The sequence below is a fragment of the Schistocerca gregaria genome, chromosome 5 (assembly GCF_023897955.1).
Source record: "Schistocerca gregaria isolate iqSchGreg1 chromosome 5, iqSchGreg1.2, whole genome shotgun sequence".
NCBI classification, from domain to species: Eukaryota; Metazoa; Arthropoda; class Insecta; order Orthoptera; family Acrididae; genus Schistocerca; species Schistocerca gregaria.
Window position 1 is genome coordinate 40,279,991 of NC_064924.1, and position 25,122 is coordinate 40,305,112.

Consider the following 25,122-nt stretch of genomic DNA (forward strand, 5'->3'; position numbering starts at 1 on the left):
AGTCATGTTCAGAGGGATCTCACCTGATGACATTGAGCTGGCCCTGGATCCCTAGGCTGTTGGCAGTGGGGCCACCTCTTGTAGCGCTCGGCCAGGATTTTTACGTTACAGGGCATTAGGTACTCACCTGGTAACGTTGATCTTGTCCTACATGCCACTGCAGGCAGCGAAGCCTTGTCCGATGATGTTCATTCGGTTCTGGATCACTAAGTTGCACAGCAGTGGGACATTGCCTTATAATACTCATCTAGTCTGGACCCCAGGCTGTGGAGCAATGTGATCCATATGGTGAAGCTGATGCGGTGCTGGATCTCTAGGCCGCAGAGCAGTGAAAGCTCACCTGATGATCCTCACCTGGTCGTGAATCCTGAAATCATGAAATAGTTAGGCCTCACCTGGTTCGGATACCTGGCCTGCAGATACTGTTGCCTCACCTGGTAACAGTGATCTAGTCGTGGATACCTAGGTTGCCAGGTGCAAGGTCTGATGACACTGATCTGGTCCTGGACGTCCAGGTTGCACAGCAGTGATATTCACCTTATGACGCTCATCTAGTCCTCGTTCCCTAGTTTGCACGGCAGTAGGGTCTCACCTGGTGACGTTGATCTGGTCCTGGATTTCTAGGTCGCCGAGATGGCGGTTGACGGAGAAGAGCATGTGGTCGCCCTTGCAGTTGGATCCGCGCCCGTCTATGTAGATGTATATGTAGCGCCGATAGGTTACCATGTAATGCTGGAAGCCAATCGTAAAAGAGTCGCTGATCTGCTGTGATCCTGGACCGGCGTACCTGGAAGGGCACCACCATAGGTAACAGTGCATTTATCATCTAAGACGATGGGAGGAAAATTTGTCACAGTAGTAACAGTGTTTATGCTAAGTGCTGATACTTGGTCTCAGCAGTTCCTGGCATGTCTGTCTATGAAGGGTCACCTACAAGTGATAAAACAAATTACAGGACAGAGCAAATAATGTGAATTACAATTTCGCCTGTGATTCATTTATTTTGAAAAAGCTTTGCCTCAGCTTCAACAAAACTCTTTCTTAACAGCCCTTGAGAAACAAAAAATTGAGTCATCCTGTGTGAGTATACTGAAGGTAATCAGTTCCATAATTTGAATTCACAAGGCAAAAGATAAGCCATCCATGCACCTTAGGATTCGTTTCTAACACGAAAATGCTTTCCTAGACATGGTCGCGTTGGAAGAGCGTCACTTCATTTTGCTGTGATCTTACAATTGACATATCTTTCTGGTTATAGCGTGACTTACAGTTTAACACGGATTTCAAAACATACACAGTGCAGTCTGATACATTTCCAGAGGTGAAACAAGGGATAAGTTATACTCTGGGACTAAAAGTCGGTCGGTCCGTGGCAGTCCCCTGGTTGGGTTCCGACAAATCAAGTATGGTTGTGCTCACCACCTGTCTCACCTAAGTGAAGGAGGGCAGACCGATCTCCCTTTAGGCCTTCTGAGTGCCACCGGTGTTTAATTATCTGTTGTCAGCGATTTTAAATGTTATTATTATGGTTATTTGTTTTGTTTCTTAAAATTTTGCAAATTGATTTTTAAATTTATCTTTCAAGCTTAAACACTGCGGTCTTCTGCCCTTAAAGATTATGGTGATATATTTTAAAATTTTGAATTTTAATTGTGGCCTTCAGCCATTGGCATTGCTCGTTGCATATGTTGCTTCATTAAATTATTTTATATCTATCTTAATTGGATTTTTATCTTGTTGATTTTTAAGATTTGTTATTCTTAAACATGCTCACCTTCTGACTTTAAAAGTCTATGGTAATATATTCTAAAATTTTGGAATTTAATTTTGGCCCTCAGCCATTTGTATTGCGCTTTGAGTAAGTTTTTTAAAATTATTTTATTGCGATCTTAATTCGATTTTTATCATGTTAAGATTTCTTCTTGGAGGCCTTCAGCCGTGAAAGAGTTGCATTCGGTAAAGCTTCGGCTAAGTGCCGCTTTCGTTGTAAAGGTTTTTAAATTACAGTAAATGACAATTAGAAGCAAAAAGTGACCTCAACCCTTGCCCCTTTCCACAACCCTACTACCTGTTCTGCCCATCGGGTTTAGCGGGCGTCTCAGCTGTCACTAGTCGCCGTTCCAAAAGTCGAAAAATGTAGAATGTCGATGAAAGGAAATAAGACTCAAGATGGTGATAGCATAAAATGTAAAGCTGAAAGATGGTACAGGCATCAGATTTTTAAAAAGTCCAGTCTGTCTGAACTAGCCCAGTTGTGCTTTGTAATGCCTCATATGCCACAATCCAGGAACCATGCTCAAAAGTACCCTAACGACTAGACTTATTTTCTCTCTCTCTCTCTCTCTCTCTCTCTCTCTCTCTCTCTCTCTCTCTCTCACACACACACACACACACACACACACACACACACACACACACACACACACACACACACACACACAATACCGTGCAATGTTTAATATCTGTATTTTTCATAAAAATTATTGTATGATATACTGTACTGGTTCCCTCTCTGTAACCTGCTCCATAAAATTTCGAGTGTACAGCCATTTAAAATTCTCTAATATTTCGGCTATATATCCTTAAGACACCTTGAAAATGAGTCGAAAAACCAACGTTCCGCCACTCACTCCGGCGTTGAAATTATCAGACCGCGCCACTACGCATGCGACCATAGATACAGAAGCACCAGTGCTTCAACATCAATCTTTCGGTTCACTTTTAGGAGGTTAAACGATGTACAGCCGGAATATTAGAAGAAGAAGAAGAAGAAGAAGAAGAAAAAGAAGCGGAATATACGTGGCTGCACATCCGAAACTTTATGGGGCATTCATTGTGCTACAAAAACAGTAAGGTGTACATCAATGATATTGACTAACGAGTATACGATACGCATCCAAAAAAGAAATGGCATGAGTAGTCTGACAGGAATGTGCATGTGGAGGAGTAGAGAAGAAGGTATGTGGGAATAATGCAGTGTAGTTTCGGTCTTGTGATGGTAGTGGTTACCACGCAGTGCTAGGATGGACTGACTGCTCTGGTATTGGCTTCCGGCGGTTACGACGTTCGTGCAGTTACCCGATATTTGCACGCTCAGAAGCAGTCTCCAGCAGAGATCCATCGCCAAGTGAGACACATGGAATGGACAAGGCATTATGAAGAACAGTATGTTCAGACAAAGGTGCAGGCAGTTCTCTGATGGATGAACCAATATCCACGACTGACTGTTGTGTCCGACGAGACGACTCCGACGCTGCAGCCACCAACAGACAGACCACACTATTCATATAAACTAAATTGACACCCAGTGAGTTAGCTGATAGGACTGAGTAAATGGGAATGCCATTATGGTCCCGCCCTTCAGCCATGGTGTCGAATGTCAACTTAGTCTGTGCAAACAATAGATCTGTTGACTGTGATGTAAGAGATCGTGTTTATGAGATGAAGCGCTTTTGTATAGCCTTTTGGTAAACTGATGGCCGCTCCACAGGTGAAATGGACCTTCTCACTGAAATTGTGACAATGGTAGTTTTGAGATCGAAGTTCTGCAGATGGCAAAGTTTCAGAGTTTGTAGCACAAACATCAAAAAATTTAATGTCAGATGCTAGGTGGTTATAGTTAAACTGACGGTGTTTCACGTGCTGCAGTGAGGACGGTATACATCACAGAACGCTAAACCATCGTAGACATGCGATAATGATTGAAGCAGAAGAAATGGATTAAAATTTGTGCTGCGGCCAGGACTCTAACCCGGGTCTTCTTGCTCACCAGGCAGAAATGCTAACCATTACGCCACCACAGCACTATGGTTCATAGTGCTGCACAAACTACCCAAGTTGAGTGCGCTCCTCAACAAAAACTTCATATCTTTTATTTTCCCTTACATTGTCACCACTGCCAGGGCTGTCTGGCACTGGAATAGAACCTCAGCGTTGGACGTAATGGGGAAGTCCTGTACCATATGTGATCTTATAGCTCTTATAATTATACTTTTCCCTGAGACCTTTAGTAGTAGCATTTTTTCCTAGCAAGCAAGAAGACCCGGGTTAGAGTTGCAGCCGTGGCACTAAACCATCGTAGACATGCGATAATGATTGAAGCAGAAGAAATGGATTAAAATTTGTGCTGCGGCCAGGACTCTAACCCGGGTCTTCTTGCTCACCAGGCAGAAATGCTAACCATTACGCCACCACAGCACTATGGTTCATAGTGCTGCACAAACTACCCAAGTTGAGTGCGCTCCTCAACAAAAACTTCATATCTTTTATTTTCCCTTACATTGTCACCACTGCCAGGGCTGTCTGGCACTGGAATAGAACCTCAGCGTTGGACGTAATGGGGAAGTCCTGTACCATATGTGATCTTATAGCTCTTATAATTATACTTTTCCCTGAGACCTTTAGTAGTAGCATTTTTTCCTAGCAAGCAAGAAGACCCGGGTTAGAGTTGCAGCCGTGGCACTAAACCATCGTAGACATGCGATAATGATTGAAGCAGAAGAAATGGATTAAAATTTGTGCTGCGGCCAGGACTCTAACCCGGGTCTTCTTGCTCACCAGGCAGAAATGCTAACCATTACGCCACCACAGCACTATGGTTCATAGTGCTGCACAAACTACCCAAGTTGAGTGCGCTCCTCAACAAAAACTTCATATCTTTTATTTTCCCTTACATTGTCACCACTGCCAGGGCTGTCTGGCACTGGAATAGAACCTCAGCGTTGGACGTAATGGGGAAGTCCTGTACCATATGTGATCTTATAGCTCTTATAATTATACTTTTCCCTGAGACCTTTAGTAGTAGCATTTTTGCCTAGCAAGCAAGAAGACCCGGGTTAGAGTTCCAGCCGTGGCACAAATTTTAATCAATTTCTTCTTCTTCAATGATTATCGCAGATAAAGAAGAGACTTAAATATCTCAGGGAAAATATAACATGGTAGATTTGTTCATTAATCCGCGAGTGCATCCATAAATGGACATACCTATGGTGTTTCAGCACCCTGCGATGTATGCAGTCTGTGCTGCAGCGTTCTGAACGCCATCAATTAATTATAACCACCCGGTGCATTGACGGAAATGGATAGTGCTACACCAGTAACAACTTGACCGAATGTTAAAACACTGATCCTGTAATATTACCATGTCCTTGGGTTATGTTATTAAAATTTAATTCTGACGTGAGCTTACTTTCAGCGTTATCAGTACAAAAAAAAACGACATTCCTCCATATGAAGGGTGACATGAGTACATGATGGCTAGCTGGTGAGTCTAATGGCACCGGAACTTTTCAGGTGGCGATTCAAAAAACATCATTCTCAAGACCTGTTCATGGAACTCATCGCTGGACTTCGGACTTTCAGCAATGTCTGATTACTAGCAGGAGGCATACGCTAGCACTATAGCTCGTCAGATAGTGTAGACCGTTAGCTGTGTCTGAATGACTGCAGAGTAAGTGGTGACGCGATAGACTCAGGACAACCACGTGGCAAGGAGAATCGACATAGGTCCTTTAAGAAGGAATAAACACCGAGAATATTTTAGGATTGTTTGAGTGACTATCAAATAGGTAGACGGCAACAGCTGGAATCTGGGCAGAGGTTACACGCAGAGTACGATCAAGAATCGTAGGGAACAGATTAGTCTAAGGTTGGTTGTTATCTCGAGTTGCCATGCATTGTTTACTGCTGACACTAGTCCTCAGATACTCGTGTGGCGTAGATCCCGAATCAACTGGGACATTGAGTGGTAATCTATGGTAGTCAGCGACGATAGCACTTCTGTTTGTGTCGATCAGATCGATGTCTGTGGTCGTAGGCGATACTGTGGAGGTCCAAGGAAACAGCGGTTCTCTATATCTGTATCTCTCAAATTTCTGATATGGGGAAAAATTGTAAATAGAAACTCACCTTATTTGGTAACTGTTGAAGGGAGGCTAATTGCTCGCCAGTATCTGGCAGGAATGGGAAACCTTTCTCAGACTCTTACTGACGGGGGTACCAAATGGCATATGCCAGGGAGAACCAACACTGCAGTTCATACAACAAACGTCTTGACGTATGCGCGAATTCCTGACTAGTCCGTCCGGTCCCACAATTTGTCACTTGTAAAGCATGTCAGGGATGCGGTGAGAAGACGTGTAGCTCCACCAACGCACTGTCTCTTCATACCTTGTGTACTCTGTACTTGCCTTCATCTGTATGTGTGCATACCGCTAGCCCATGAGTTTTGTCAACTCAGTGTAAATATAGCCAGTTTTCTGTTTCGTCACGGTCGGCGTACGAATGACGTCACACGCCACATCTCTCACCGGGTCAAGGCCGGCGTCTGGACCCGTCGGTTTCATTGACATAACTGCTACCATTCTCGTGAATGGGCCACTGAATGGACTACGCGGAAACGCTGGTTGCCCCCTCTCCTTTAGTCCGAAATTTTTTCATGCACGAGGCTAACTGTTCCCGTTACTCCACACACGTCTGTTGTTCGTTCCTTCTTTCGGTCCTATACATTTTTCAAAAATGTGGAAAAATGATGTGTTAGTCTGTTTCGGTCGATTCTTACTGTGAGTCCCATTATTTAGATTATCCGCACACGCGTTATGAACGTGATTAGAAGAATTTGCCTGTAGATTTCTGCAATGGATTTTTAGTTCTTGATCCGAAGACTCTTACAACAATTTTAGGCTCCTTTACTTATAATTGCGCTTTTAATGTTTCATGCAGGCCCATACGTTCCTTTAATGCTAGTTGTTTGTGAACTGTTGTGAGGAATTTCTGCAGTTTCGGAAAAGGCATTTTGGGTTTGAATATAATTTTTGCTAACGGAAACGTAGTTTGTGGTTTGTGAGGTCTTCGTTGTAACTTACGATAATCAATATACTTGAGTATTTAAATTCTGTAACACGGAACACGTTGTTATGCCAATTTTGAGCTCATTTAGCAAGTTATCAATTTCATTCTTCTCGAATGCAATTAGTGGGCTAAATTTCTCTGCTTGTTCTTGCAATACTTCGAATTGCTTTTGGGCATAAGTGCTTTGTTATCTGTAAAGGCTAGACAATCCAATTCTACATCTATGCGTTTAGGTGCTTTTCTATGCGTTTAGGTGCTTTTCTGTGAGTTGGTGCACCTGCTGTTTTCTCTTACAATTTTTGTCAAGGGCACAGTTGACTCCAAACGGTAAAACGTATTGCCTTGACGCACTCCTCTGTATTCTAAATTCTTTGTTCACTTCTCCTATACATTGCACTATTGATATTGCCTCTGTGTTTCCTTGACGATCTTTGCCTTTTGATCTATCCCAATTGATTTTGCTGTATAAATAAACTGACAGTTTACAGAATAATACTGAAATTCAGCGTTTATAATTATGTAAATACCTCTTCCACATCTGCTCCGGTTTTGGCCTCGATAGAAACACCCTGTTGTACAAAGCTAGTACTGTAGCAATGTGCATGAAAGAAGGCAGGTGTACTCTGCGGTCTACGCAAAAGAATACTTTGCAGTGTTGCCAGCGCACACTCTATTTCCCACGCACACGATCCAGTCACTGCCTTCTCTGCTGCCACCGTTTTTAATGCAGCATTTTCTGCCATTTTATCTGAGCGCCACGACTATGTAGCTGTTTTTACGGATGGGTCGAAACAAGGGGATTCCGTTGGTTGCTCAGTTGTTTTTCCGGATCGTGTCAAGGTCCGACTGCCTCAGACTTTTACTGTCTTTGATGCAGATTTGTCTGCGGTCTTGCGGGCTCTGGAGCAGATGAGACATTCTTGCTCTCCTAAATTTCTTGTTTGTTCCGATTCACTCAGTGCCCTTCACTCATTGCACCGTTTGTATCCGACAGATAAAATCGTCCAGACCATCCAGGATGCCCTCCTCCGACTACAGCGACTGGGGAAGGTTGTAACTTTCTGCTGGGTTCCGGGGCATGTCGACATTGCTGGGAATGAAAGGGCAGATCTCGCAGCCAAGGAGGCGTTTCTCGCCCCACAAGTATCTCAGTGTGTTATCCCCCTGCACGCACTCACCTCGCTGTTGAGCTCACGGGTCATGCGTCGGTGGGAGGATGAGTGGCTGGAAGTGACTGACAACAAGCTCCGTATAGTCAAGCCCACAACGCGTGTGTGGTGTACTTCCTTTCAGCCCCATCGACGGGACGAGATTCTCCTCACTCGGCTTCGAATAGGCCACAGCCCTATGACGCATGGCTTCCTGCTTCGGCGGGAGGACCCTCCAATTTGTGGTGCTTGCGGCATCCAGGTCACTGTGCGCCACGTTTTATTGGATTGTGTTTTATTTTCTGACCAGCGGGCCGCGGCTGACTTGTCGGCGGACCTGCCATCTCTTTTAGGCAACACTCGAACGAATGTGGTTAAAGTTTTAAAGTTCTGTGCCATGTCAAATGTTTTTACAAAGATTTTAGGGAGAGGATTTTAATTTGCTCACTGTGTGACAAGCTCGCCCATATTTTATGTAAGTGGTCAGCCAATGACAATTTTGTGTGGCATTCTTATTGCTACGTTTTCCCTTTCCTTCGGTTTTTCTTTCTTATGTAGAATTTTCCTTCTTTTCCTGCTTTCTTTGAGTGTGTTTTTCAGTTTTCTTCAGTCTGTCCACATTCGTTTATTCTAATGTGTGTCAGAACGCTGATGACCTCGATGTTGAGCGCCCATAAGCCCCAACACACACACACACACACACACACACACACACACACACACACACACACACACACACACACACACACACACACACTAACTGGCAGTGATGTGGTACGCGCCACAGTGGGCCAGTATTTCTGTTTATAACACCAAATAGATAAATTTATACCCTCTAAAAGCTATCACTGTAGCTCGAACGTTAACGTAAAACTCGCAGTGTTTCCCTTTCCAAATTGGCTATGTAACTCCACCATACCAAAATGCAGATGAGAATCAACTACACATGTTTTCCACATACATCAAAGTACACGCTACAGACAGCCGCGACAGAATGACGCTGTCGGCTGTTGCGTCACATGCAAACCTGCCCTTTACTACTGGGTAATGCTCCGCCACCTGCCACGTCACGTGGCTCTCAAGAGTACATCTGACTATCTGATAGCTGCACTTCTAAAATGTAACATCGTGCTGACTGGAGCTGACAGCCGGCCGTGGTAGCTGAGCGGTTCTAGACACTTCAGTCTGAAACCCCGCTACGGTCGGAGGTTCGAATCCTGCCTCGGGCATGTATGTGTGTGATGTCCTTAGGTTAGTTAGGTTTAAGTAGTTCTAAGTTCTAGGGGACTGATGACCTCAGGTGTTAAGTCCTATAGTGCTCAGAGCCATTTGAACAATTTGGAGCTAACAACACACAATACCCAAACAGTATATTACATTGTGATCTACACCGAGTGAGTAATTTTGTAATCTAATTGACCTTTCCGATGACGACTTTGGCAAATTTACAGACCCGAGATCGGTTCAGGAGACATCGTCTACATCGTGCAAGAACGGTAACAACTCTATTACTAAAAACAGTAGTAACCTCCTTATACACGTCAGTCCATTGCTTAACTGGTACGTCTCATGTTTAAATTCGTCACCATCTGAGTTCTATCCCTGTCAGTCTAACAAATATTTAACGCTTGGTATAAGTACCTTTAATAACTGCCAAGAGAAAGCTGATTATATTAATTTCTCCTCTTTTCTTGTGGCCGTTTTGCATATGTTATCGCTACGAGGGGATACCCAGAAAAAACCGGAAGAAAACTGCTGTGGCCGGAGTTTGTCTCGTTCACATTTCTGCCGCTAGGTGTGTACAGCCCAACTCATTGCCAGTCCAGTGCCGCCTGACTTGTCGACCTGGATTGTTCTGTCCATCTACAATGACTGCTTTTTTTACTTGGAAAAAATGCTGCTGAAACTGTCTTAATGTTGAAAACATTTTACCAGTATGACGCTATGGCAAAAACTCTGTAAGAGTGATTTGCTCGATTTAAAATAGGCGACATGTCGATTGATGACAAACCTCGTTCTGGACGTCCATCAACTGCCCGAATCGACGAGAATACTGAAAAAAAGAGAGGTTGTGCTCACAGACGGTCGACAGACAATCAACTGACGGAGATCTTGGAGCTCGGTTCAGCGAATTTTAACAGAAGATAACTTCTACCACGACAACGCCCCTGCACACACACCCATCTCTATGAGACAGTTTTTCGCTAAAAATGGTATGGTTCGCTGCCCCACCCATCTTACTCGCTTGACCTGGCACCGCGCGACTTTTTCTTATTTCCACGCCTGGAAAGGGGCACCAATGAATACCGATTTTACAACATTGAAGATGTCAAAAACAACGAGTGAGGAGCTGTCAACCATTTGTAAATCTGCCTGCAAAAAATGGTTCCAACAATCCAAGCATCGGTAGGACAAATGTATTAGTTGTAATGGAGAGTATTTTTGAGGGGTTTGCATTTGAACAATTTGAAAATATATAGCTTTTAAAAATTAATTCCGTTCTTTTTTTGGGTACCAAGTCATACATACAATGGCTGACTGACTGACTCATTCACTCCCTCATCATCGCCCAGAAAAAATTGAAATCCGCAGAGGGTGTTGAACTTACACCGTAGGTGTCATGTAAGAAGGGGTGTATCGATTTTCCAGCCGTAAGGTCCTGAAGTAGGGGACGAAAGGTTCTTGGAAAAGTTTCTCTACTAAGGCAGTTTTGAAGCTAGAACCGTTATTTGATCTCTCGGTCAGAAATAAAGAAATCCATGTTTCAGAAATTTTGGTAATTTAACCCCTATGGGAGTGAAAGAATTGGAGAATTTAAAGAAAATTTGTTAAAGAATTACTCAAGCTTCAAAGCTAATTCTGTGAATATTTGTATTTGACTTCTAAATAAGTATGTGGCAGAGAATGAAAGTTTCTATGGAAACATCACCAAAAGAACTCAAAAGGAAGGATTAACAAAGATCTCCGACTCCAACTGTCGGAACTGCCCTTTGGTCAGAAGTAAATTCGGAAAAGATCTTGCTTGTATGACCTTAATTAGTGTACAAAGTTTACAAAATGTTGCAGTTTGTGAACAACGTAAGAATTCAATTCAAGGAAAACAACTCTGTGCAGACCATACAGTCAACGGGAGTGAAGCAGGGGGCGCTAAGCTAGTTTCCTGTAGTTTACTGGAGCTACGGTGACTCAGGATAAGCAGAGGGGGCCAGGACAGTGACCTGCTGTCTGGTCAGCCCCACTGGGTGTTTGGGCTCGCCTTCAGGAGGAGTCGATGGAGATAAGGTGAAGTGTCCGCTCGTGGCAGGCACAATACCACAGCCGAAGCGTTGTTTGGCCCTGGCGCCAAGGAGACCCTCTCCGGTAGTCTTTCGCAGACCGTTCCCTGCCGTTACGACCACCTGCGCTAGTGTAGGATCTTGGTTTTTACAAGCTGTAGCATCAGGTCAAAACACATTTCAAAAGAGCTTTGTTTTTCGCCGATGGGTCGCCTTCCTGAAATGCTGTGGAGATGAAACCCAGCCTCAGACACTCATCTCTGCGTTCAGTGAGAAGCGACGAAGCTGCCTTGTATTCAGGAAAACATTTCTCAGTTTGTAAAGCGACGGGGCGACTTCTTTGTGCTACCTTAGTGTTATGAGCACTCTCTTGTCTAGGCAGTTGGTCGACTACTCCTTACTGGTTATTCTTATAAATAAAAATAGCCGAGGAGGGGAAGGTGCCAGTTTGAAGAAATTTGGACTTGGACACTAGTGTGCTGGCTGCAGTTTCTACATCTCTACATCTACATCCATACTCCGCAAGCCACCTGACGGTGTGTGGCGGAGGGTACGTTGAGTACCTCTATCCGTTGTCCCTTCTATTCTAGTCTCGTATTGCTCGTGGAATGAAAGATTGTCGGTATGCCTCTGTGTGGCTCTAATCTCTCATGGTCTCTTCGCGAGATATACGTAGGAGGGAGCAATATCCTGCTTGACTCCTCGGTGAAGGTATGTTCTCGAAACTTCAACAAAAGCCAATACTGAGCTACTGAGCATCTCTCCTGCACAGTCTTCCACTGGAGTTTATCTATCATCTCCGTAACGCTTTCGCGATTACTAAATGATCCTGTAATGAAGAGTGCTGCTCTCCGTTGGAACTTCTCTATCTCTTCTATCAACCCTATCTGGTACGGATCCCACACTGCTGAGCAGTATTCAAGCAGTGGGCGAACAAGCATACTGTAACCCACTTCCTTGGTTTTCGGATTGCATATCCTTAGGGCCGGCCGCGGTGGTCTAGCGGTTCTAGGCGCGCAGTCCGGAACCGCGCGACTGCTACGGTCGCAGGTTCGAATCCTGCCTCGGGCATGGATGTGTGTGATGTCCTTAGGTTAGTTAGTTTTAAGTAGTTCTAAGTTCTAGGGGACTGATGACCACAGATGTTAAGTCCCATAGTGCTCAGAGCCATTTGAACCATTTCCTTAGGTTTCTTCCAATGAATCTGTCTGGCATCTGCTTTAGCAACGATCAACTTTATATGATCATTCCATTTTAAATCACTCCTAATGCGTACTCCCAGATAATTTATTGAAGTAACTGCTTACAGTTGCTGACCTGCTATATTGTAGCTAAATGATAAGGGATCTATCTTTCTATGTATTCGCAGCACATTACACATGTGTACATTGAGATTCAATTGCCATTCCCTGCACCATGCGTCAATTCGCTGCAGATCCTCCTGCATTTCAGTACAATTTTCCAATGTTACAACCTCTCGATATACCACAGCATCATGCGCAAAAAGCCTCAGTGAACTTCCGATGTCATCCACAAGGTCATTTATGTATATTGTGACTAGCAACGGTCCTACGACACTCCACTGCGGCACACCTGAAATCACTCTTACTTTGGAAGACTTCTCTCCATTGAGAATAACATGCTGCGTTCTGTTATCTAGGAACTCTTCAATCCAATCACTCAATTGGTCTGATAGTCCATATGCTCTTACTTTGTTCATTAAAAGACTGTGGGGAACTGTATCGAACGCCTTGCGGAAGTCAAGAAACACGGCATCTACCTGTGAACCCGTGTCTATGGTCCTCTGAGTCTCGGGGACGAATAGCGTTTCGTTTCGTTGATAAATATTTGGCAGAGCCTTTTGCATTGCCGCTCAGGATTTGGATGCACTGGCAGAAAGGGGAGACAAGTGTGTTACGGTAGAGAATACTTAAGGAGCGGATTCTGAGGAGACCACTTGGTTTGGAGACTGTGAAGAGGGATGTTCCCCCATTTGGCATCTGATGCGTTGCAGACTGTAGCGGATTACCGGCTCGCAACTTTCCACGCTATCGTATACAGAATATTGTGAGAAATTGCAGTGTAGGCGAGCGGGATATGAGACCGGGCGTTTGTAGGCGCCTTACTAGGAATTTCCTGAGTGACTGAATGCTCATTCATGACTATCATTGACCTTACATCCACGTTGTAGTTTTTCATTTTTCTGTCGAAATCACACGGTCATTGCGCATCAACTGCGGATTTGTTTTGCCGTAACACATTTTTAAGGTCCAAGTTTTGCCCTTTATCTAAATTATTTGGCCTTTTTCTTGTCATTTAGGTGCTAGATTAGAACTATTCCGTGTTAATAATTGTCAATTTTCGTGTTCTCTGTATTTTTCAAGATAAAATATATGCTGTTATTATTTCTTGTTCGTGTATCTATTGGTAGTAAACTTAAAAATGAGTAGGGGTTTATGATTCCACATGTAGGTAGTCCCCCTCACTACAACAACGGAAGAAGAACAGCAGCACCAAGGAGGAGTTTTCCGACAAAAGTGGATGTTGTTTGGTGTGTTTCTATATCTGTCAGATGATTCTGTTCAGATTTTGCGCCAATAGCATAAGCGTAGTGCTAACCCGCCAGGGTAGCCGAGAGCGCTAACCCGCTGCTTCCTGGACTCGGGTAGGCGCGCCGGCCCCGGATAGAATCCGCCCGGCGGATTAACGACGACTCGACTGCCGGTATGCCGGCCAGCCGGGATGTGGCTTTTAGGCGGTTTTCCATATCCTACTAGGTGAATACCGGGCTGGTCTCCACGTCCCGCCTCAGTTACACGACTCGCAGACATTTGAAACACGTTCACACTATTTCATGGTTTACACTGGACGCAGACAGCTGGGGTACACTAATTCCGTCCTGGGTGGTATGTGGTGGTGGCAGGAAGGGCATCCGGCCATCCCTTCAAATTAACCATGCCAAATTCGTACTTAATTCTGCCGACCCGTCGCACAATGCGGGATAAAGGCAGTAGCGAAGGAAGAAGAAAAAGAAGGATAAGTGTAGTGCTACTGGCGGTCGCGAGCATTAGTCATCCTTTTCTATTTGACGTGGTGAGCTGATGTCAGACAACAATGTCTTTAAGGCGACAAAGACGCCTTTATCAACACCTCACTGAGTTTGAATGAGGTCATCCAATAGGGTACGAGAAGTTGGATGTTGCTCCTCTGACGTTGCAGAAAGACGTTGAAGGAATGTAGCCACTGCACGTAATTGTTGGCAAGGGTGGTCACGAAAAGGTTCGGTAGGAAGATCTGGCTCCGGATTGCCACGAGGCACTATCGGGAGGGAAGACCATCGTGTTGGGTGTATGGCTCTGGCTCATCGTGCTGTACCTGTAGCAGCAATTTTAGCATAGGTGTGTGTGATGCCCTTAGGTTAGTTAAGTTTAAGTAGTTCTAAGTTCAAGGGGACTGATGACCTCAGATGTTAAGTCCCATAGTGCTCAGAGCCATTTGAACCATTTTTGTTTTTTGTTACCAATCGCTTATTTCAAGGACGGATCCGAGCCAGACGCCGTGTAACGTGCATTCCACTGACCCCTGACCACCGCCATTTGCGACTTCAGTGGCTTCGAAGGAGAGCTCGTTGGAGGGCAGGATGGAGGTCTGTTCTGTTTCCTTATGAGAGGTGGTTCTGCGTCGGTGTGCCAGTGATAGCCCTGTGTTGGTTAGGGGACCAGTTGAAGGCCAGCAACCAACCTGTCTGCGTGCTAGAACTCTCTCGGCCTACACCTGGAGTAATCGTCTGGGCTGCTATTTAGTATGACATCAGGAGCACTCTCGTGGTCATCCCACGCACGCAGACTGAAAAATTGAACATCAGTCTGGTCATTCGGCTTGTTGTGATGCCATTTATGAACGGCATTCCAGGGGGTATTTTCCAACAGGAAAACGCTTCCCCATACCCCGCTGTTGTAACCCAAGACGCTCTACGGGATGTGAACATGCTGTCTTTGGCTGCTCGGTCACCACATAGGTCTCCAGACATTGAACGAGTCCAGCATCCTCCACAACCAGCGTTAACCATCACTGTATTGAAAGACAAAGTGCAACAGGCATGGAACTCCATCCCACAAATTGACATTCGGCACATGTATAATACATTGCATGAACGTTTGCGTTCAACATTCTGGTGACGACACCATTTATTAATGAACCACCATTTCACGTTTGCAATGGCTTATCTCACGCTTACATTCATCCGTGATCTTTTTAGTCCCTTAAATATGTAACCGGTATTCCCGAAATTTCATTACTCTACATTAGTTATTTCTTGGTGTCGCTATTTTGTTCCGTCAGTGTATTATCTTTTATGAGGTACAATACTCATGTCTCACCTTTGCTAGGGCCACTCCAGGTCTAGTATTTATCTGTTTCTCTACAGTTACTTTAATGCATCAGAGCTCAAGCGGAGCGACCTGAGTACTGGCCAGTCCAATCGTTGCTAATCATTCTGATATTCACTCGGGTACATCAGAAGCTCAGTTGACCTCTCACATAAACAACTGGCGACGCCTGCCCAGGGTTTCGTGTACTTAAGACATTCTGATCCGCAGTTAGAACTCTCTCCCTATTTAATTCAGAGTCCTGTCTAGATTCGCTGGCTTCAGTTTTTCATATCTCATCAAGTATTGAGTTTCACTAATCACGATTCGTTGATTTGAAATTTTAAAGAATTTTAGGTATAGATTTGAAAAAAAAAACAGCAGAAATTCGAGAAAAATTAAGTTAAATTGCTTGCATATGTAACTAATCAAGGTACTTTTCTCGCAGCATTCCTCTGGTTCTGTCTTGGTTTGTATCATCCCGTCTTAACGTTATGAATGTCGTTATCTGTATCACAATATTTTGAAGGCGTGATTGTTTCACTGGTTATAGAGGTTACTGAATTGCTTTTGTGTGTTGCGTAACAGAATTAATGGTGTCATGTTACTTTTAGAATCTTTTGTTCATATCTCAAAGAAGTTTAGAATATTGAAATTTGTAGACTTTTTAGGAAATGCATAAACTGACACACACAAGAGCAAGGAGCTTAGCGAGAGTAAGTAGTGGAGCAACATGCTAGTGATTTGGAAAGCATGGACAGCAAGGGTATCATGGAAAGCGAGCGGACAGTAAATTGATCAGAAGGCTAGTATTAGCGAGTTACAGGACGATGGTTTGTGGAAATCTACCAGTAAGGAGGCTGATAAGTCAGGATCGCGAAGCACTGGGATACAAACCGGTTTGGTAGTTAATGGGAACCAAGGAATGGCGTCCCAGAAACATCAGAACCTACCGCTGCTGTGCACGAGAAAAGGAGCACAGTCTCACCAGCCGCGAGCTGATTACCGCTGCATACACTGCATTTGATTTTTCTGTCATTCAAGGATTTTTATTAAGTTTAGATAAAAAAACATAGTCAAAATACAGCGAATAATGCACAAAGCAAAAATAATTAATAACAGTTTCTAAAACTAAGTAAAGAGAATGAAGAGCACTGCAAACAAATTCAGCACATCGAAACAAAGGAAACTCAGGAACAGGTGCAAGAATTTAGAAAGAAGTTAGAAAAACGTTTGTCAAAGAGAGTAGAAGGTCAGAAGAAAAAACAAGAAGATACGTCGTGGATTGGCAAATAAATTTTGGATCAGTTAGTATGTGGCAGGACAAAGTGCAGAACAAATCACAGCATTTAACAATGGGCCAGTCACTTTCAATGAAGAACTTGGACGTGGATTGTTCATATTAGAGGAAGGGGCTACAATTATGTCTTGACGAGGTTAATAACATACCAGACCAGAGCAGATCAGAGTGTTAACGACAGTTGTGGAACAGCTCTCATCATGAGGTGGTACGATATATGATAGTACAATTCCAGTAAATATAAAAGAAGATGAACAAATAAAGGAATTACTGAAATTCCAGATTGTAGCGCCGAGAACCGCTCGGTCACTCCGGCCGGCTGGAATTCAAAGAAGCTCAGACAATCAATCAATGGAATCAGGAGATATTGCCCCAGCTGGAACCAGATAATGAGTGAGGTAATAATTTAGGAGATAATGCGAAGGAAGCAAGGTCGAATACGGGTGAGGCAGCGAAGAGACGAGAACAGCATCAATGATGGCCTTTTTCGCGTTCCGTGTATACCAGTGCAGCCATCTGCTATGCACGTGTAATATAGAATGATCACAATGAGTCGCAGACGCTTTATGTCAGTCCAGAAGTATTCGCTCTACTCTGACCCACATTATAAAGATCTGGATCCACGACGCATTACCGGTGCTTTAAAGATACCGTTAAGTTGTGACATGTTTGCTAAATCTGCCGTGATGTGTGATGATGTGGCGCAGACGAAGAGTGGAATTCTGCATGACCCGCCGAAGTGTCGGAACATCGATGCTGTTGATGACCTCCTGAATGGCTGTTATCGGCTCAGTAAAGGTTTTGGGGTTATTACTGTACACCTGGTTTCTAATATAGCTCCACAGAAAGGAGTCGCATGTGTTCAGATTCGGAGAATGTGGCGGTGAATCGAGGCCAATGCCAGTGGCTTCTGGCTGACACAGAGCCAGAATGCCGTCCCCGAAGTGCTTCTCCAGGACACCCAACACTTCCCTGCTTTGATGGCGTCGAGTTCCGTCTTACATAAACCACGTGTTGTCGAAATCAGCGTCACTTTGTATAATGGGGAGCAATCATCTTCCAATACATGGATGTAGTTACCGTGCCATCAAGGAATATCGCACTGACTATTCCGTGACTGGACACTGCACACCACACAGTCACACACTGAGGGTGAAGAGACCTCTCGATCTCAAAATGCGGACTCTCAGTCTCGAAAATGCGCCAATTTTGCTAAATGACGAACCCATCCAAATGAAAGTGCGCTTCGTCGCTAAACCAAACAATGCATGCGCATAATAATTCCCATCATGCCCCGCACCCAGTCGTGCAGTTTGAATGTCCTAACGCAAACAGTTCAGAAGTTGTAACTATTTTTTTCATATAGTTCAATAACTGTCACCCTGCATTCAGCAGTTGTGGAGCATAGTCGGGTTCGCTAGTCACCTATAAATTTTGATCACGTTTCTTTGGAGTCAGGAGAAGTATTGCACAGAACTAATTTAAAAAGATAACCTCAGCACAGTACAAATGAAAATGCATATGAGCTCGCAGCTAGCTGTTGCCTGCTAAACAGCGCAATGGATCTATATTGGTAAGCGACTATTCTCGGACGCAGTACATGTTGCAGGCGCCTGTAACGGTTCTGAGGAGCAACAATATATGTATCTTCAGTATTTCTCCTGTTTAAACCTACATCTACGTTCTTCGCGAGCTACCATATGGTGCGTGCCGGAGGGCAACTGCAACACTGTCAGCCATTTCCTTTTCTGTTCCACTCGCAAATAGAGCGAGGGAAAAATTACTTTCTATGGCTCTGAGTACTATGAGATTTAACATCTGAGGTCATCAGTCCCCTAGGACATAGAACTACTTAAACCTAACTACCCTAAGGACATCACACACATCCATGCCCGAGGCAGGATTCGAACCTGGGACCGTAGCGGTCGCGCGGTTCCAGACTGAAGTGCCCAGAACCGCTCGGCTTCACCGGCCGGCTTACTTTCTATGTGCCCACACATGAGCACTAGTTCCGGTCTTTTTCTCAGGGGCTTAGACGAAATATATGTTGGCACCAATAGAATTATAATAGAGTCCACCTCAAAAGCCGGTTCTCGAAATTTTTTTAGTAGTTTTCCATGAAAAGAATGCCGTCTTCTCTTCCCAGGGACTTCCGTTTTAGTTCCTAATAATACTTGCGTTCGGTTAGAGGCATGGAGCACAAATGTAGCAGCTCGTCTCTGAATTACTTCGACGTCTTCCTTTCATCCAATCTGATGGGGATCCCAAAAACATTCTGGCAGTACTCAAGAACAGGTAGGACTGCCGTCCTATATCCTGTCTCCTGTGCAGATGAGCCACACTTTATTAGAATTCTCCCTATAAACAGAAGTACACCATTCGTCTTCCCCGAACAATCCTCACATACTCATTTCATTACGTGTCGCTTTGCAACAATACGTCCAGATATTTAAACGACGTGATTATATCAATCAGCAAACTACTAATGCTTTATTCAAACTTTACAGGTTTGTTTTTCCTACTCATCCACGTTACTTACATTTTTATAAATTTATAGCTAGCTGACATGCGACACACTAATTAGAAATTTTGTCTAAGTCATCTTGTATCATCCTACATTCACTTAACTTCCCGTACACTACTGCATCGTTAGCAAACAACTGCACATTATTGTCCATGTATATGTAGCGTATATAGAAAATAACACAAGTCCTATAACTGTACCATCGAGCACTTATGGTGGTTCCCTTGTCTCCGATGAACACTCGCCGTTGACGACGTTGTACTGGGTTCTGGGTTCTGTTGCTTAAGAAGTCTTGGGGACACATATCAGGGAACCTATTCCACACGCTCGTACCTTTGTTAACAGTCTGCACCGTGTAACATGCTTTTCGGAAATGCAGAAATGTGGAATCTGTCTGTTGCCCTTTATCAACAGTTTGCAAATCATCGTGCTAGAAAAGGGAAAGCTGAGTTTCACACGACCTATGCTTTCTAAGACCATGCTAATTTGTAGATATAAGCTTGTCGGTCTCAAATAAATTTATTATATTCGAACTCAGAATGTGTTCAAGAATTCTGCAGCAAACCGATGTTAAGGATGTTGGTCTGTAATTAAGCGGGTCCATTCTTTTACCCCTGATGTACAGGAACCACCTGGGCTTTTGTCCAGTTGCTTGATGACTATTTGTTTTCAACTCCTTCAGTTGCTTCTCTACACCAGGAATGCTTGTTACGATATCATCCATACAGGAGTCAGTTCAAATGTTCAAAGGTGTAAGAATTCGTAAGGGACCGTACTACTGAGGTCATCGGTCCCTTGACTTACACACTACTTAAATTTGCTTTAACTTATGCTAAGAACACACACACAGACACACACACACACACACACACACACACACACAAAATACCCATGTCCTAGAGAAGACTCGAACCTCGGACTGGAGGGCCGCGCAATCCGTGACATGGCGCCTCTAACTTTGCGGCGCGGCGGAAATCAGTTCGATGGTGAAACGACGGTATTTTTGTACGATTCTTCTACTTGAACGCTTTTTTTAAATCGAAATTTAAAACTTCACCTTTTATTTTTCTGTCTTCTACTAGCACACAAGACTGGTCAACAAGTGACTGGGCCGAAGCGTTAGACCCGCTTAGCAATTTAAAATAGGACCAGAATTTTCTCGGCCAGGGCTTTTACTAAGATATGATGGTGTTAATAGTCATATGTTTCAGATGTATATCTTTTCAAAGAAGCACTTATCTCTATTACTCTCTGTCTTCATTCGCGCGTTCTCTTTTCAACCTAGAGTGCAGACAGCCTCTGTTTCCTGAGCATTTTCCGAACTTCGTTGTTAAATAGCGTGGGTCTTTCCCGTCATTAACCCATTTGCTAGGAGCATACTTCTCCAGAGCACGGTTTACAGTCTGTTTAAAGTTTGTCCATGCTTCCTCTACGTCCATTATACCGGAACTAAATGATGTCAGTTCATTGTCCAAGTGAGATGCTAACAACTACTTACCTGCTCTTTCCTCCAGAAACGCACTCTCAGTCTCTTGATTGATGTATTAACTTATACCATAGTCGCTATGACGACATCGTGGTCGCTAATCCCCGTCTCTATACTGACGCCTTCGTTAACGTTCGGCCTGTTTGAAGCTACCAAAATTTAAAATGCTGACATAATCTACTCATTGAGAGGTATAATGTTATTCTAAAGGTTTAACACAGTCAGACAAGTACACTCCTATTCAGAAAAAAATCGAACAACCCGGACGCTTATAGACGCGTCTTACATATTCACCAGACATGTACATTAGTATATTCTGCAGAAATGCATTTGGACCATGTCGGGCAGCGGATTCAAGGTTAATATCGGTATCGCGGCCCAACACCACCTTCCGGTAAAATGTGCCTGCGGCTCTAGTTGTCGCTATAGACCGAAAGAAAGGGACCAGTATGACTTGAGTAGATGTACAGGAGACCTCGCAGACGTATGCGCGAATCATAGTAAGAAATTAGCGAGGTTGGAGAAGGGCGCGTTATTGACATGAGAGAATGTGATGCATCCGTCCGGGAAATTGCTACTCGTGTGGGACGTAGTGTTTCGGCAGTAGGCCGCAGAAAACAACGAGATGGGTCAGGTCGCACCACAAAGACCCCACGACCACTACCACGACGAAATGATCGACACATCATCCGAATGGCACTACAAGATAGATCTGCATCCTCCTCTGCTCTGGCACCACAGTGTAACAGTGTAACGCATCGTACACTACCAGGGGTAACAGCCCGTCGTTTATTACAACTGAGGAGACTTAGGTTACGTGTGCCCTGTCCACTTCTCCTCCTAGATTTGACGAATGGGCAGAAGCAGGATAGACGGCAATAGTTTATGGAAGGAGGTAACTGGGGACAGGAGTGGCATCAGATAGTGTTTTCAGACGAATCCATGTTCTGTTTGTTTGAAAATGTAGGCAAAATTTTGGTTCACTGCAGACAAGGGGAGCGGCATCACAGTCATTTCATTCGCACGAGATATACAGCGCCAGCTTTATGGTGTGGGTTGCTGTTGGGTACCTCCTAAAACACAGTTGGTGCGTGTCCAGTGCACTCTGACCAGTGTGACCTACGTGAATGACGTCCCGCGACCCGTAGCCATATCCTTTCTGCACAACACCCCAGAGACCATTTTTCATCAAGACAATGCATGACCACAAGTTTTTGCAGGAACACGTTCCTTCTTGGTGACACAGGCTGTCAGCCTTTTGCCCTGGCCCACCTGCTCGCCATACTTGATGCCAATCGAAAAGGTGTGGTATGTGAAGAAACGATAGGTGCAGCACTGTGACTCAATGGGTAACACAATAGATGAGTTTTGGAATCAGTGGAATGCAGCATGGATGGCTGCCATTCGCGCCTTATAAGCGTCGATGCCATCACGCGTGGAACAAGTTATCAGGGCCCATGGTGGACCCTTTATCTACTATGTAACAGGACACATGCTGAACCGAGGTGACTGAAATGCTAATCATTTCTAAGAAACTTGCTATTGTACGTGTCCCGTTAAGATGAACGTCCCATCTCTAGTCGTTCAAGGAGTTCTGTTTCTTTATGAACATGCGTTTATTACAGTTAGAAACTGTGTGGGTGTGTGCGTGCCTGGAGTCACTGTAACAGATAGCACGTAAATATCCGGACTTCGTTCATACATTATTTGAGAATGAGAGTACGTAACGACTACCAACGAACTTTACATATAATTTCAACCGTTTCGCAACTTTTTTTAGCTCACACCGTCACAAAATAATAAAACGAGGAACGTTTATCGCATCCTGTAACTTCGTTACTCAAGCAATAAAAATTCAGCATCAGACACGACGTTTTAATTAGTTGGGAATAGATTCAGTAGTAGAGAAGAAACAAACTTTGCAGACGGTATCCTTGTAAGCGTCTGAGTGTACTTGCAAAATTGCCGGCCAGTGTGGCCACGCGGTTCTAGGCGCTTCAGTCGCAGGTTCGAATCCAGCCTCGTGCATGGATGTGTGTGATGTCCTTATGTTAGTTAGGTTTAAGTAGTTCTAAGTTCTAGGGGACTGATGACTAGTTGTTATGTCCCATAGTGCTCAGAGCCATTTTTTTTGTTGTTGCAAAATTATGTCACTGCACGCACGACTAATAGCTAATAGTTCAACTCCCTTTTACTTAAAATGGAACCTAAATTACGCAGTCAATATTCATTCAATGTTTCATGATGGTAGCACTTAGCTACTTAGAATAAATTTTAAACTTAATTTCAAACGGTTTCTAAGCTTTTTCTCCCTCACCTGCTACACGTCAGGTATTTAATGCATTAACTCATGAACTGTTACGTAAACAGACATTTGAAGCTGCTTTATACATGGGAGAGCTTCGGCTTTTACCTCCGCTTACCTGATACCAAGTTCCGGAAACTCAAGAAATTTGGCACTGGTATGGCATTAGTGTTTTACCAACCTACGTCTGTGAGCACACATTTTCGAAAATGGAGTCTGTTAAAGAGGAATATCGGATAACACTGGCTGATGAACATTTGCAAGCAATTCGCTTGATTGAACGCAGCAGTATATTAGGCTCGCGAAGTAACTTCGAGCGTTTTTCACTTGGATGTTCGTATCCCGATTACTGTGGATTTATTTACCGATTGTAATTTTACATTTATAATTTACTGTTCCTATATGGGTTTACATATTGTCATTGGAGATGAGGAGCTGAGCTGTGGTTGCTGGAAAACGGAGTGCCAAGTGGACAAATCTGAACATTGCCAATATATTCTTCTGTCTGAGTTCGATAGAGGGGTGACAGCAGCGGTGGTGGCCAGAAACATTTGGGCCGTGTATGCCATTGGACAGAGCACGGCAAGAAAATGATTTTCTTATTTTAAAGAGAATCGCTTTGACATTAGTGACTCTCCACGTTCAGGAAGGTATTCGGGGTTTGATGAAGACCCATTAACAGCATTATTCCACAATGATCCACGTGTGCATGCTCGTGAACTGGCAAATGTGATGAATGTAACTATTTCACTACCGTGCGACGTTCACATTCAATGTGAAAGGTTCAAAAATTGGGTGTTGGGCACCGTATGCTCCCAGCCAAAATCATAAAAAAGAGTGGGTGGACATAGGTGCGTCTCTCCCTGTCCATCATCAATTGGCTCGTGAACGACACCGACAATTCCTATCCTGCATCAAAATGGTGACAAGAAACGCTGTATTTACGCTAACATAAGGAAGAGAGAGGATTGGTTGAGCCTAAGCAAGGCAGCAACACCCCGTAAGAAGACCTAAGAGCACCCACAAATGATAGTGTTATGCATCTGATGGAACTGCGGCTGTGTGGTGCACAAATAATTACTTCCCCGAGGTGTAACCATCATTGCTGACACTTACAGTCAACTAAGACGTCTTTGAGGCGCAGTCTAAGAGGAACGACCAGAAAGATTGCGCGAAGAGATGTTACTCTGCTACAACGCCCGCCCGCATTCTGCTAGACTAACAAAAACCACTCTACAGGAGTTGATTTGGGGATAATTCCGCAACCACCTTATTCACGTGATATTCCACCCTCAGATTTTCACTTTTCCGTTCTATCGAACAGCGCTCAAGAAACGTCCTTTTTGCGGATGAAAATGCACTCCGAACATGGCTCGACGGTCTCTTCGCCTCAAAACCACGTGAATCGAAAAGTTACACCAGAGTTGGAAGTCTGTTGTGAACAGTGAAAGACAATATCTATTATTGATGACCAAAGACTCCGTTCAGATGTTCAAATGTGTGTGAAATCTTATGGAACTTAACTGCTAAGGTCATCAGTCCCTAAGTTTACACATTACTTAACCTAAATTATCCTAAGGACAAACACACACACCCATGCCCGAGAGAAGACTCGAACCTCCGCCGGGACCAGCCGCACAGTCCATGACTCCAGCGTCTTAGACCGCTCGGCAAAAAGACTCTATTACCTTTATCTATTGTGTTTATTAATTTACGAAGAAACGCTACGAACTTATGGTATAACCCAATAAATCCAAACAGTCATGATATCTTGCAAACCTAACGTTTCTTGCTGTTTTGATCGTGGGATTCAGATTTGTGCACACTAGGTCTGATCTGTCTTGTTCGATAACTTTTTTAGTGAATAC

At 44.0% G+C, this 25,122-nt stretch overlaps 1 protein-coding gene across 1 annotated transcript in view; it reads right to left on the reverse strand.

The window, feature by feature from the left end:
- LOC126272338 (venom dipeptidyl peptidase 4-like) overlaps positions 1-25,122 on the reverse strand; it is a 281,131-nt gene that overhangs the window by 26,942 nt on the left and 229,067 nt on the right. Inside the window, exon 13 of the mRNA XM_049975126.1 lies at positions 593-787. Within this exon, the coding sequence (XP_049831083.1) occupies positions 593-787 (195 nt within the window). The remainder of the gene's footprint in view (positions 1-592; positions 788-25,122) is intronic.